Consider the following 14,182-nt stretch of genomic DNA (forward strand, 5'->3'; position numbering starts at 1 on the left):
TGGCTAGGGTCACGTGTGCGCAGCCGAATCAAAGGGAGTATCCCGGCAATGCGCTGTAAACAAAGGGAAGGTCAGTAGCAGAAGGTGAGACACAAAACGCCTCTGTGTTGGTTTTGTGTGTGCGACTGAGTGTGTCAGAGAGAGCGACTGTGCACTGTCTGGCCCTTCTCTCCTGTTAATACCCCGATATAAAACAAATCACGAGAGTGTGTGTGAATGCACCTATATGCTTCACTCTGTCTCCCTCTACTACACACACACACACACACACACACACACACACACACACACACACACACACACACACACACACACACACACAAACGGCTCGACTATCCCCTCCACCAGCAGTCTCGGAGAAGGGCAGCTGAATTGATCAAAGCAGGGTTTGACACACGAGGAGACATTTTGATGTCTGATCATGATGGTGGCTCCCAGCTCCACACACTCCGGTCATCCAGAGCGAGCCATGCAAAATCTACACGGGATCACATGACCGTGTGTGTTTAGCGTTGACATTAGCATGTTTCGTATCACACGGGGGTTTGAAAACCCTGCAGAGTTTTGCCCTGGTGGCGCACCGTAGCTGAAGGTTTGTAGCCTGAAGGCCCAGCGATCCCTGGGTGGCGGTGGAGGTGATGACCAGCCTCTCCCAGGCAGAATGGTCTTCCTCCACCTGAGCCACTAGTCAAACAATCTCCAACTTTCACCTCCTGAGGAATGTGGTCAGAAGGGGTGGGGGGGGGGCTGAAAGCTATTTATAGAAACCTTTTTTATTTTTCTGTCACAGTGTTTGTTGAACATTTGAGCCGTTGGGTGTTTCATGTACATGTAACATGCGTAAACACTTAACTACTGCTTCGGCTGTTTTGGTCAGTTGATTTATTGTTGTAGGCATTCTTAACCTGCTGGGTCATACTTACAGTCACCAAGTAGATGTATCTCTAGTCTCCGAGTCCCAGCGTGTGACTAGACTACACCAGTGAACATCCGCTTCCTCTTTTTCTTTGGCCTTTAAGGTTCATAGGACTGATACTCAACGTTAAAGTCATATTTTTTTCAGAACTGGACGTTCAGTTGTCATCTGTGTTTTCAAAGATGCAACGTCCTTTCATGTGTATTATGACTTAATTTGTCTGACCTTGAAAAATAAAGATAATAGATTGAGTAGAAGCACATTTTATAAGTGTCCCACTTTCTAATTTGTGTGAATTCTGTGCTTTATTTGCTTGTGATAGTTGACTAAATAAATGTGGTTATTTTGGTGCTTGAAATACAAAGCAATTTGTATTTTTTTTCTTTTAAAACTCTTCCTGAGCCAATACGCCAAACTACCTAACAACTATTAATCCTTTTTTTAATTTTCATTTCATTTATTGGAAACCTGAAACAAAATTGGACCAATCATTATCATATCAAATCAATACCAAATATGGCAAAACCATGCAAATAAGATAAGTTTCATTAATTTCTTTTGATAAAATCCCCTGAGAACAGTCGCTATTGTTAATAATTTGAGTATGAAAACAAAAAAATTCTGAAGCTTTAACTGAGTTTCCTGTACGTTAAATGAATCTGTAAACATTTGGCATTTAGCTGTATTTGACATTTGATCTCATGTATGAATCAGCTTTGGGTCTGCTACGTACAATCGAGCAGTAAATATTTAAGTTAAACTTCACTTTAAATGGACTTGGAAACCACATTTTTACTGTTTCAACACACTTTATATGATCTGTCACATTCATCCATCCACTTAATTCGCACATGGACGGGGCAACATTGGGGACCGTCCCATGGGTCAATGCTAATGCACAAATACAATTATCACTATTGTTTCTTTTACCTTTTGATAAATTACTGGAGTTATTTGAAGTTGCTGCACGTTAATTTGCACTCTCAGAAATCATCATGCTTCGTCACACCTATTACCTCAATCTGGTGTATCGCAGACATTGTGTAGTTACTGTGTAATCCATCTTTACTGACACTTTGTTCTTGTAGCCATCCTGAGTAACTTTGAGTCTCTTCACATGTTATACGGTGCGTAATGCTCTCCTTCTCTTTACTTAAAATCAGACTTATTTTTAGTCGTGGGCTTGAGACGATGGCCCTCTAAAATAATCTATCTTCACGGGCCTAAATTTGCTTTCCCCTCCCACCGAACACACACACACACACACACACACACACACACACACACACACACACACACACACACACACACACACACACACACACACACACACACACACACACACAGTGCAGAAAGTTAGCACACAGAGCTCGGCTGTGCTTTGTGTTGATGTATGGGAGAGTCTGGGAAAGGAAGGATAGTGCAGGCTGGCTGAGAGAGAGAGAGCGAGAGAGAGAGAGAGAGAGAGAGAGAGGAGTGGTATGGACTGACTGGGGTTGCCATGGGAACCCAGCTGCTAAAACCAGGCAGGGTCAGTGTGGAAGAGAGTCTGTGGCAGCAGGAGCGAGGGGATGCCACCCGGAGGCCTGTTTGTGTACTACACAAACAGCAAACAGAGCCGCACAGTTCGACTTCTACAGATAAAGAATGTATGTATCATTTACCAAATAAAATGTAATAAGTCAGTGTTGCTTGTTGGGAGCATTTTTTTCACTGTGTGGTCGTGGCTGATTAATTATAACCAGGTGGTCCGGCCTATACAGCTTATTCAGACTTATGCAAGCTGTACTAGTGCTGTGATGCTGTCTGATGTTAGTCATTGCTTATTGACTTTGGATTTGGATGAAAGAGGAAAAGCTCATTTTCACTGGGTCATCAGTTGACTTCCTAGCGGAATAACAAATTGGACATGGAGGCTGCCGTTGTTTACAGGGAAGAGAATTGAAAACTGCTCGATACTGTTGATTACACTATTTTTACATGGTTTTCTATTTTTGGCAGAGGCTAATTCAGTAGCCGACAAATAGCATATTGATGTCCGACTTCAATATTATTTAGAGAAACCCATAAGTCAATTTGTCAGTGAGCGCTGCTTTTGGGAGCTCCACGTTTGACACGGTTTAAACCCGACATTAGTCCCCGCATACTCAGATTTGGGGTCGGAGCCTATTTCAAACAGAAGTCTCGTAATGGTCCAAGTCGACACTAAGCAGAGACGAAAGGGCATCACAATGTATTTTACATTTTTATACAACACCTTTCAAAACCCTGACTTGATGCGGTCCTGGAAGGTGAATTGGCGGCTTTGAGATAAAGCAGGCACTTTTGTTTACAGAAGATTTGGTTTGACTTTCAGGAGTGTCTCCGTTCTTGCTCCTATATTTAGGAAGTACCCACTGAGCCGTTGATGGATTTGTCTAGTTTCAGATCCATCTCCCAAACTGTGCAGTGTTCCTGTCTGAATGGATGAGCTGAACCTCAGGCTCAGATCTTTCCACCAGGTGACCACGGCCCTGTGCAACTCCACCTTCGGTTTGTCCCGCTGCACGTGGCTCTGTATGCTGGAGCAGCTCAATACATCTGACAGTCTGTGTTATGTGACAGACTGTGTGGTGCCGCTGCTCTTGTTTCAATACTCAGTATGAGAAAAGTTCTCAACTTAACACTTTAGGTTCAGTATTTTTAATCAGATTTAGTGGATATAAATTGTATACATTTCCAGTGTTAAATAACTTTTACCGTGACTTGCTTTTTTGCTTTGTCACCTGCCAGAGGTAATTTGTTTTTCAAATAGTTTGAATGTGCCAATAAGGTGTAAAGTTTGAGTTGCTCTTTGTGGTACTCTTCTCCCGTGAATACACTCAGCTCGAAGCCCTTCTGTTTTCCTATTTATTTCTGATCGTCCTCTCTTGATTCTCTCTGTGGTCTTCACAAACTATTCCTAAAACACAACAGAGCTACAGTTAATTTACAATTCATTTAGACATTCAGATAAGTCAGAGAAAAAAGTGTGCCTGGTGCTGCTGTGTCCAGAAGTGAGTTTCAGAGCGCGGTCACCAGTCAACTGGAGACTAAAGTGAATGTCCATTATGCTGGCCTGAGCGGCTCAAAATATGGAAACTATTGATCGGATCCTCTGAACTGCTAATTAAAGATGGCCTGCTATTTGTAAAAAGTCAACCCAATTATCAAATGAGCACATGAGGCTGAGTGCTGCTGGTTGGTGTTGAAGGTTTCCAGTCTGTTAGTGGAGACTGTTTTCCAGCATTTATTTCCGTATTGCACCAACTTTGCAAAGTTGTTTTCACCTTCTATTTACAGATGACCTGTTTTTTTGTTGTTGTTTAGTTTACTTCTCTTCTTTACAGCTTTATTTTGCATTTAGGTATGTTTCTTTTGTCTTTATAATGCAAAAAGTGTTAAAATAAGACACTTTGGATGTCTGTGTTGAAATAGTCCCCACCCTTCCACTTCTCCCACCACCTCCTTCTCCACCATCTTCCGTCTTTTCCCTTCTCTGCTCAATGGGCAGCACCATGTGACCCGGACCACGTGGGAGCTGAGGCCTGAGGCCCCCCAGCATCCACTGTCCCTCAGCATATTGGTGTGTGTGTGTGTGTGTGTGTGTGTGTGTGTGTGTGTGTGTGTGTGTGTGTGTGTGTGTGTGTGTGTGTGTGTGTGCGTGTGCGTGTGCGTGTGCGTGTGCGTGTGCGTGTGCGTGTGCGAGTGCGAGTGAGTGAGTGAGTGAGTGAGTGAGTGAGTGAGAGAGAGAGAGAGAGAGAGAGAGAGAGAGAGAGAGAGAGAGAGAGAGAGAGAGAGAGAGATCAGGCTGTGTGTGTATTCAGGCCTGTGTGTGTTTTATGGAAAGATGAGGCAAACAACACAGAAAGACCAGGCCAAGTCAAGTGATATTGTCCATAACAAAGCCTATACATAGCAACACAGACTGGCCCGCAGGCCAGTACAGTGTGTTTAAGCTAAATACAGAGCCAGTCCAACCCGAAGAGAGACAGAGAGGGACTGTTATAGACAAGATAGTGGTGTTTTTTTTTTCTTTTTTCTTTTGATATATTTAACCTGCCAATTTTGAACACGCTGTCATGGAACAGCAAACAACCTCTTCTTAAAAGGGAGTAGCTAAAAAGACAAACACTGCTCATTTAACACGTTAACTGCAAATAGTTCAGTGAGGTAAAAAGTTTGATAGTCACTAATTCAGGTAGTTTTGGAACGCAGGACTTGACATTTTTAGTGTGCCTTCACACTGGGTTAGGGCCAAGAATCAGAAACATTTTTGTTACCGAAGGGCTGTTTTAGCATTCACACCAGCCGTTTTGCCCCAGTTCAGTGTGGTTCATACCAAAACATCCGTATAGAGCCCGGGGGGCGGGGGGTTTACATCCTTTGTCGACTTTGCAATAAATTGTCTGCCCCCTTGCTAGTTGCCACCACAAATATTAATACTTTTCATTATTGTGAATTAACTGTCATTCAGCTGCTTGCCGCTAGTCGGAGCTCCAGAGTCATCAGTCTGCGCCAAGGTTGTTGTTTTTTCTTGTTTTTGTAACTGACCTTAAAAGTTTTAGCTGTAAAAGTTCCCATGATGCATTGTGGGTGGGTTTTGGGATTATATACAAACATAATATTCTAAACTATACGACCAAACCAAAGTTCAATGCCTCATTTAAATTTCCTTCCTGATAGCCAGGAGCCACGTGAACATGCCGTTTGCTGTGTCATCATGCTCAGTAGTCATGGCAACATGTTGGTACGGCTTTGGTGGACCAGCTTGGCAAAAGTAGATGTGAACACAAACAGTGTATCAGATTTCCAATATGGTCTACACCAATAATAAAACCCCAACCTTTCCTCATGGGATATGGAGATACAGTCTGGTTTGTCAAAACATGAAAAGGAGCCATATTGTCTAAAATATATACAGTAAAAAAAAAAGATTTTCAGATGGTGATAGTTAACACTAACTCCTCACTCAGGCTGTAGTTTGTGGTCGTTTTTTTTTTTTTTTTTTTAACATTCACGTGTTCATAAACAGGTAAAGACTACATCCGTTGCCGTTTTTGACATTGTTAACGATAACAAAAGTTTAGGTCTAAAGAAGGGGTGCCAAACATATGGCCTATGGGCTTAAAGTGGGCAACCAAAGGGTCTGTTCAGATCCGCAGGCCATGCATTGTGAAAAATAACAAGGAAGACTTTAAATGTGGGCTGCGCTGTGGCGCAGTGGCTAGCGTTCTCACCTCGCAGTGAGCAAGTCCAGCTTCAAATACCAGCTGAGGCCTTTCTATGTGGAGTTTGCATGGTCTCCTCATGTGTGTGTGGCTTTAGTCCAGTGTCTTCCCACTGTTCAAAAACATGCACATGAGGTTAATTGGTGACCCATAATAAACTGGGATTTACTCCACCAACCCTGCACAGATTGATGATGAATGGATGGACTTTAAATACGCATATTCAATTAAAGTTGCTCATTTTAAATCACGATGGTGACATCATACAATTCAGTAGCAATGCAAAAACTAGCTTGTGCATCAAAGCCACACTATGGGGGCAAGTTTTTGAAAATACATTAATCTCACTCATTAGGCTTATTAAACAAAAGAGTTTCACCAGAGCACGCTCCCATTTCTTTGTAAGGCAAAATTCAGAATGTTTAGTTGTCGCTATTTAAATGTTATGATGTCCCTTTTTACTGCCCCCTTATATGTGGCCCCTGGTCTGAAAGCTTCTAATGCAAGTAGGCAGAGAACAACTCTGGGAGGAATTTAAAGAAACCAACACAAACCACAGGATTTCCACGGACCTCAAACCCAGCTGCTCTATTTGGAGCTCTTGATCAGAACAGAGGTAGTCACTGAAAACTGCACCCAAACCTTTTTATTATCTGGTTGGCCACCCCGTGATCTATGTTATCTTTTTCTGCATTTTTCGTGGATCCAGGACCCCTGTTCCCTTTTGTCTCTCGCCTGGTTCAAAGACTATATTTGGATCTCCAGTGCTCTACCAATAGTACTTGTGTCACATGGCAGTCACGAAGCACTCAGTAATTATAACTTAGCTAGGTTTCTGCAAGGAAGGCTGACTAAAAATACTCCCACATTGTTACAGCAATGGGGCAAAAGCAGAAGATTTTCTGTGGGATTTGCTTCTGTTTATGAGTGTGACGGATTTTTATTAATGTCCGCTCAGGGGTGTGTGTGTGTGTGTGTGTGTGTGTGTGTGTGTGTGTGTGTGTGTGTGTGTGTGTGTGTGTGTGTGTGTGTGTGTGTGTGTGTGTGTGTGTGTGTGTGTGTGTGTGTGTTGTATGCCAGTTCACTGGGTTTTCTGGTTACTTTTGTCTTGTTCCCAGAGAAGCACTAATCAGTACATAGATTTAATTAATTGTGTGACTTGATAAATGTTCGCTGTGATGTAAGACTTCAAAGCCAAGGTCCGAGTCACCACCGCTTGACAAGTGGTGATTTCCTCTCTTTTTGAAGATTGTGTTGAGAATGTATTCATAACCAAAAGATCGTCGTAAATTTTTTCACCACGCCACATTTTCAGTTCCTAATGAAAGCTATTTGAATGTGTTGCTTTTTGGTGACGGCAGTCGGCATTCTCTTCCAGTTTTGTCTGATGTGACACTTAGGTCATGAAATCTCTTTCGGTTTGAGGACACTTTCCACGCTATGACGCTTTTCCGATTATAACTCCCTTGCCGTGTTGAGTGATTCTGCCACCTCTTCTAAGATAACTTTAAACTTACAATATATGGCATTTTACTACTATCACTATGTGTTTTTGACTCTACTGAGCAGTTTGAAATGTGTCTTCTGTGATTGGACAGTCGTAATGCACAAGTCCTGGTGTCCTCCATAATGACTTATATATGGACACAGCTCTATTTCTCCGCTTTCTTGTAGGTCTTAATCTTCCTGGATATGAGAACAGTCTGGTAGTTATGGTTATAAGCAGCATTACTCGCCAAATATAGGCAGCAGCGAGAGAACGGCAATAAAAGAAGTTGAGATAAAACAGTTACTTGAGAAAGCAATCAGCTGTTTCTATTCCAGTCTATTCTATAGCCACCAGATTTCCACTGACGGTTGAGGAATGGGACAATTGAAAGATATCCTCAGTACAAAAACAAAGAAATAAATCTAGATTGTGGCTTATTTAATGTATATCGTTCATCTTGTGTTGCCCTTCATGCCTGTAACAATTAAAACGTAGCATATGTTGGACAACTCTATGACGAAGCATGAGCTAAACATTTTTTAATTCAAACTTACCTCCTTGGCGTCGGATGTTGAGGTTCTTTTTAGGAGTTTGAAACGTTCTGCTCCAACCATCCCAACATGAGATTGTAAGTTCAAGATGGTGACGGAACTGTGGAAACTTCACATACTTCAATAGGATCTAATAGAATATATAGAAAATAGTAGAATATGATCTGCTTCTTGACCTTCTAAGGGCAAAATAGTTCAATATTTATTGGATATAAAAGGTGGTAGGCCAATATATCGTAAACTAGCATCTCTAAATTGGAGAATTTTTAAAAACAAATTTTTTGTTTTTGAATTGTGATTTTTTGTTAAAGCTTCCTTCTTCTTCACACTGTATGTTCTTTACAAGCTGTCATCAGAGGTACAAAGGCACAGATACTTGCCAATTCAACATGTTTACTTGAGTGAAGTTGAAAATGTATAGTTTTTTAAAATGTGCTCAAGCCCAAAAATGAATATTGACTTTGTTGATAAATCCTTTTTTTCTAAAACAAGATGAATTCCCTTCAAAACGTTATTGCGTATTTACAGGAAGTCTTCAGTCATCAATGATGAATAACAAGCCAGTTTAACGAAGGTAAAGAGCCAAACGTAGAGAGCAAGAATAAAAAGTCTACAAAAAAGTAATTACTTATATACAGAAACTTAAGAAATATGTTGAATTACAGTAATCTTATTTGCGGACTATCATTTGCTGATCTACCTTGATACTGTAGATGTGTTTACTGTGTATGAAGTCCTGTCTGAAAAAAAGCTAGGGCCCGAGCAGTGCTGGCCAAGACCCTATTAGAATTCCCTACAAGGAATTATTATTATTATTATTTTATTATTATTATTTTTTTCTTCTTCTTATCATTATACTTTATTCTGCTACTGCGCAAACTGCTGCATTTTTGATGGCGTGCTCAAAACTTCGTGAAAAGCTACACACACATCAGAAGTGGCAAACTGTTTTATATTTTGTAGTCATTGCGCACGTCTCTGGCAAAAATAGCTCCATAGCGCCCCCTCCATTGTTTTCATACGCTTAGGATCTACTGCCAGCGACACGTTAAACATGTTTCACCGATGTCGAAGAAATTTGGTAGACATATGCAGCACGTCAAGCCACACAAAAATGTCACTGACACCCATACGGCCAACCCAACAGGAAGTCAGCCATTTTGCGTTATGCGTGAAACTCCTCCTAAGCATTTGGACCGAGATACCTAAAATAGGCCAGTATATTTAACAGGCCGTACTCAAAACTCAAAGGGCGTGGCCATGACATGTGTCATCACAGTGCTGCCCTGAACACATCCATATGCTAATGTACATTCACAGTCATAGCGGAACTTCTACTCGGAACACACTACTTGTGTGTGTGTGTGTGTGTGTGTGTGTGTGTGTGTGTGTGTGTGTGTGTGTGTGTGTGTGTGTGTGTGTGTGTGTGTGCGTGCGTGCGTGTGTGTGTGTGTGTGTGTATGTATATATATATATATGTATATATATATATATATATACACACACACAAGTCCTTCCCCATAAAAAAGGAATCAAAATTCTGTACAAAAGTCAAATGTGATGGTTCGCCGTGAAACAGGAAGTGATGTGTAACTCTGCTCTACATGCTACAATATGCCTGAAACTTTACATGGGTGATCAGAGTGTGGCCCTAATGAATTCCACTGACCAAATAGAGTCACAGTGAGAGCGCCACCTGATGGATGGACAGGAATTGCTGCATAACTAGCCTGTACATGCTCCACTCAGCTCCTCATCACATCCATAGGCCAAAACACACTGTCAGTCGCAGCGCCACCTGGGGGACATACTTCCAATCGTTGATCAGCGTCATGTGAGGACCCGTTCAACACCGCGCGCAGCTTTAATTTTATTTCTTCTTCTGTGTGGCTTGAATGAAGCAATCAGTGTAAAGAAAACATCGTCATCAGAGCATCTCTATTGTCTCATAATAGAGCGTTTATTCTGAGTTATTTAATTGGAGTTGGGTGCGATACTCTATGGGCTGAGGTGAAAATGAAGTCGCTGACTGAAACCCCAAGCGCTGATCCTCTGCGCATCAAGCTTCCTGTACGCTGCGGCCAGGCCGTCGCCGTCTGTTGTGTGTGACATCCTGAAGCGGGGTAGAAAGTGAAATATGGCAGCGAGCGAGAGCTGGTCCAGTCCACATCTGTGTCCTACATTACAATCACTCAGCAGCTTCAGCTCTTTTCAACATGGACCCACATCCTGACTCACATTAAACCCCTTTAATGTGACTTGTATCAGTTGTTTAAGTCTTTTTTAGGAAGAGAAAGTAACACATTTGCTTTTTGTGCTGACTAACTCATTCCTACTGCTACTTTCCTTCAAGGGCGTTTTAGCTTGAGGCCTCAGTGTTCATTGTTTCTTAACCCTGTTGTAGTCCTCTGCTGTCCTCTGCAGTCCATCGCAAAGCGGTTAAGATGACAAAAAGTTTGAGTTGTACTCAAAGGCATACTTAAACTTGATATGGATACTTTAACAACAATATATGTTTGTCATGGGTCCACATTGTGTGTCATAATGAACCTGATGCCCTCAGCTGCCTGTTTCCCAGCAGTGCAGTAATGGACAGAAATCCTCAGTCGGCTGGATGTGTTGTGGCTTCCAGGACTGACCTGTTTTTTTTTTCATGGTGTGTGATTGGGATGGTGTCGGGGCCTGTGTGGCCGTGCATCCCCAGCCTGGGTGTCCTGAGCCTGCCTGCTGTGCTGCAGAGAGGCCCAGCTGCCGCTGCTCCCGCTGCCGCTGCACATGCTCTCTCAGTAGTGAAAAGATGGCAACAGCAAGCTGTCTAACCTCCACAATAACCGCCTTATGTAATCACTCTGGCTAGAGACAGACCAAAATAGCCCAGACTGAGCAGGCCTGCCCTCTTGTGGCTTGCAGCTGCTTCAGCAGCGGCCTGTCAGGCCTCTACAGGGAGTCAGACATGGCCGCCGCCTTTTGCAGATCGTATTGTTATTCACTTGAATTCCTGAATATATGTTAAGATTGATTGATTGATTTCACTGTTTTCTCTTTTGCGTCTAATGAATTGATGCCCACTGCTTATGTTTGGGTTTGATTTACTGTAGAATCAGTGTTCAAACAAGGATATTTTTGCATGTAATTTAATCTCTGCACAGCTTATAGAAGTGACTCCCCCAGACAGGAAAATCTCTAATCTCTTGTTTCTATCTTTGCAGTTTTCTGGACAGAATTGACTCTGTAAGACAGAGCGACTACACACCAACGGACCAGGTCAGTGTTCTGTACATAACGTGGAAATCAAGTTGCTTGTTTTTTTTGTTGTTGTTGTTGTTGTTGTTTTTTACTGAAACCTGTCTGTCTAAAATGTGCAGGACCTGCTACGCTGCCGAGTGTTAACTTCAGGGATTTTCGAGACGAGGTTCCAAGTAGACAAAGTGAACTTCCAGTAAGTTCTCAGCTTTTACACACACACACACACACACACACACACACACACACACACACACACACACACGATAGTGCCTTTGCTCAGTGACTAAAATGTCAAACGTTTTCTCTTTTGGGGATCTTGACGCTATTTTACAGTTACTAGAGAAGCCAATGAAGGTTAGAGTAAATGTTTTGTAACTCCTTTGCTGATGTCACATCGGATGACCCATTTCCACAGTTGCAGACACAACAGTCTTATTCTGCTGCTTCAAGCAGGCCTTTGTCTCACATTATATCATCGCGAATGATTGGTGGCAAAACTCTAGGTCATGACTTCTTTTTTGGGGGGGAAGAGGAGGTTGGTTGGTTGATGTCTTCCATTATCCAGATATGAAGACATCCAAACCTCCAGCCAGGGTCACACAAGCCACCAACAATCAAATTATGCTGTTAATGTCAGATGTCTAGTAATCGATCATGCTCTCTTATTTGTCTTGTTACGATCAAGGCTTTATTTTGGCGAAGCCGACCTGTGATCAGGAGGAAACCATGTAGATAGTCGCCACAATAAATCAGTTGGGTGAACGGATGCTCTGAGGTCGGCCGACTGCAGTACAACATGTACCTGACGCCCTCCGTCCTGTCCCAGTACTTAGATGAAGTCTTTGATCACAAGAGGGCAGCAACGAGTGTGTTGTCATGTCTGAGACTGACCCACTATTTTGTCTCCAACGCAGCATGTTTGATGTTGGGGGCCAGCGAGATGAAAGGAGAAAATGGATCCAGTGCTTTAACGGTGAGACCTTTTTTTCTTTTTCCTTTGTTGTTCCTCTTCTTCTCTCCTCTCAATACATCCGGTCGGTGTGAAGGCGATTTCCGCCAGCTTGAGCGTCACTTTACTCCTGAACACATGAGGTGTCAGAGAGCGGTCCTGATGTGCATGTACGTCTTGTCTCCTTCCAGACGTCACTGCTATCATCTTCGTGGTGGCCAGCAGCAGCTATAACATGGTAATAAGGGAAGACAATAACACCAACAGGCTACGAGAAGCCCTGGACCTCTTCCGCAGTATTTGGAACAACAGGTGAGTCCAAACAGCTTATTCAAGTGAATATCTTCATGAAGCTCCAGTGCTCTAGAGCTTACATGTGATATTTTAGTGCGTTACACCCCTGCTTTAGAGTCTCCTTTGTCCTTTAAAAGACTTTAAATGAACTTACTTTCATCATAACCGTGAAGACAAGAAAGGCATCAATTTAAAACGCTGAGATTAGAAAAGAAACCATCTTTTATTTACTGACCGTTCATGATGAATCAGATTCATTGAATTTAGTTAAAATGCTTGAATTATTGAATTATAAATGAGATGTCCAGTAAAGATGTGGAATCGTGCTTGAATGTTGTGAATGCTGCTGATGGTTTGTTTTTCTTGGTGTCCGTCCTCCAGATGGTTACGCACTATATCGGTCATATTATTCCTGAACAAGCAGGACATGCTGGCTGAGAAAGTATTAGCTGGAAAATCCAAAATTGAAGACTACTTCCCCGAATATGCTCGCTACACCATACCAAATGAAGGTTTGTACGAAGCTCAGCACTGTTACAAATATACATTTTGTCCCTGGTGATGACCCTCAACCTGTTTTTTTTTTTTTTTTAAATCTTTCAGCAACTCCTGAACCTGGTGAAGACCCGAGAGTGACAAGAGCTAAGTTTTTCATCCGGGACGAGTTTCTTGTAAGTACATCAGTGCTGAAGACGGAAGTGAACCGAGGTTCATCAGATGAACTCGGCTTGTTAATTCGCCACTCAGTGTTTTGTACTGGTACTCACAAATATGACTAAACCTGATGGACCTGTTCTGCTGACGGTGACCTTTTTTTTTCTTCTTTTTTTTTTTTTGTGAGGACTAAGGCACGTGCAGATAAGCAGATAAAATGATTTTCATATGCGATGACATAAGAGGACACGTACGCGCGGACACAAAGGCTCACACACACCCATCAGTGCAGCTTTCCTCAGTAGTTGTGCACGGCCTCGTCTTCAGTGTCCTCAGTGTGTTCCTCACACAGATCTTCTGCTTCGCTCATGTGACTCCAGATATGGGTACTATCGGCCTGCTCCTCCCTTCACGTACAGCTTTTTAACAACAATGTCCAGCACTTGTAGCTGGTTTATCACCGGACGTTAGAATGTTTTCTGGCAATAACAGTAAAAATCTGAGGGGGAAAATGATGGGAGTACTCCTGCGGCTGATGCTTCAATACTAGTGAACTAATACAGTAACAGATACAGTATGTAGAGAAACTCGCTAAGGTTTGCCGTTTCCTCGCATGACTTGAAGGACCTCGCGACTGTATTGAACACGTTCGAAAATATTCCTGAACAAAAGGGCCCCAAAAATGAGAAAAAAGCCTTCACCATGTCAGTCTGGTCGTCCTCCAACAGCTTCTGCACGTCAACTTTTCTGAATGTCTGTGACAGAAGGAGGGCTGGACTGAGGAGATTCTCAGTATTTATGAGGACAAAATTCTCAATTATCTCACTTACCTCT

General features: G+C 42.4%; 1 protein-coding gene across 2 annotated transcripts in view; it reads left to right on the forward strand.

Moving 5' to 3' along the window:
- The window catches only part of LOC308107895 (guanine nucleotide-binding protein G(olf) subunit alpha), a 44,102-nt gene that overhangs the window by 28,935 nt on the left and 985 nt on the right, over nucleotides 1-14,182 (forward strand). For both annotated transcript variants that reach the window (XM_080460480.1, XM_080460481.1), the window contains exons 6-11: nucleotides 11,415-11,469; nucleotides 11,571-11,644; nucleotides 12,366-12,424; nucleotides 12,592-12,712; nucleotides 13,076-13,206; nucleotides 13,298-13,365. In XM_080460480.1, coding sequence (XP_080316606.1) covers nucleotides 11,415-11,469; nucleotides 11,571-11,644; nucleotides 12,366-12,424; nucleotides 12,592-12,712; nucleotides 13,076-13,206; nucleotides 13,298-13,365 — 508 coding nt within the window. The remainder of the gene's footprint in view (nucleotides 1-11,414; nucleotides 11,470-11,570; nucleotides 11,645-12,365; nucleotides 12,425-12,591; nucleotides 12,713-13,075; nucleotides 13,207-13,297; nucleotides 13,366-14,182) is intronic.

Source organism: Lipophrys pholis, assembly GCF_963383615.2.
Source record: "Lipophrys pholis genome assembly, chromosome: 1".
Taxonomy (NCBI): Eukaryota; Metazoa; Chordata; class Actinopteri; order Blenniiformes; family Blenniidae; genus Lipophrys; species Lipophrys pholis.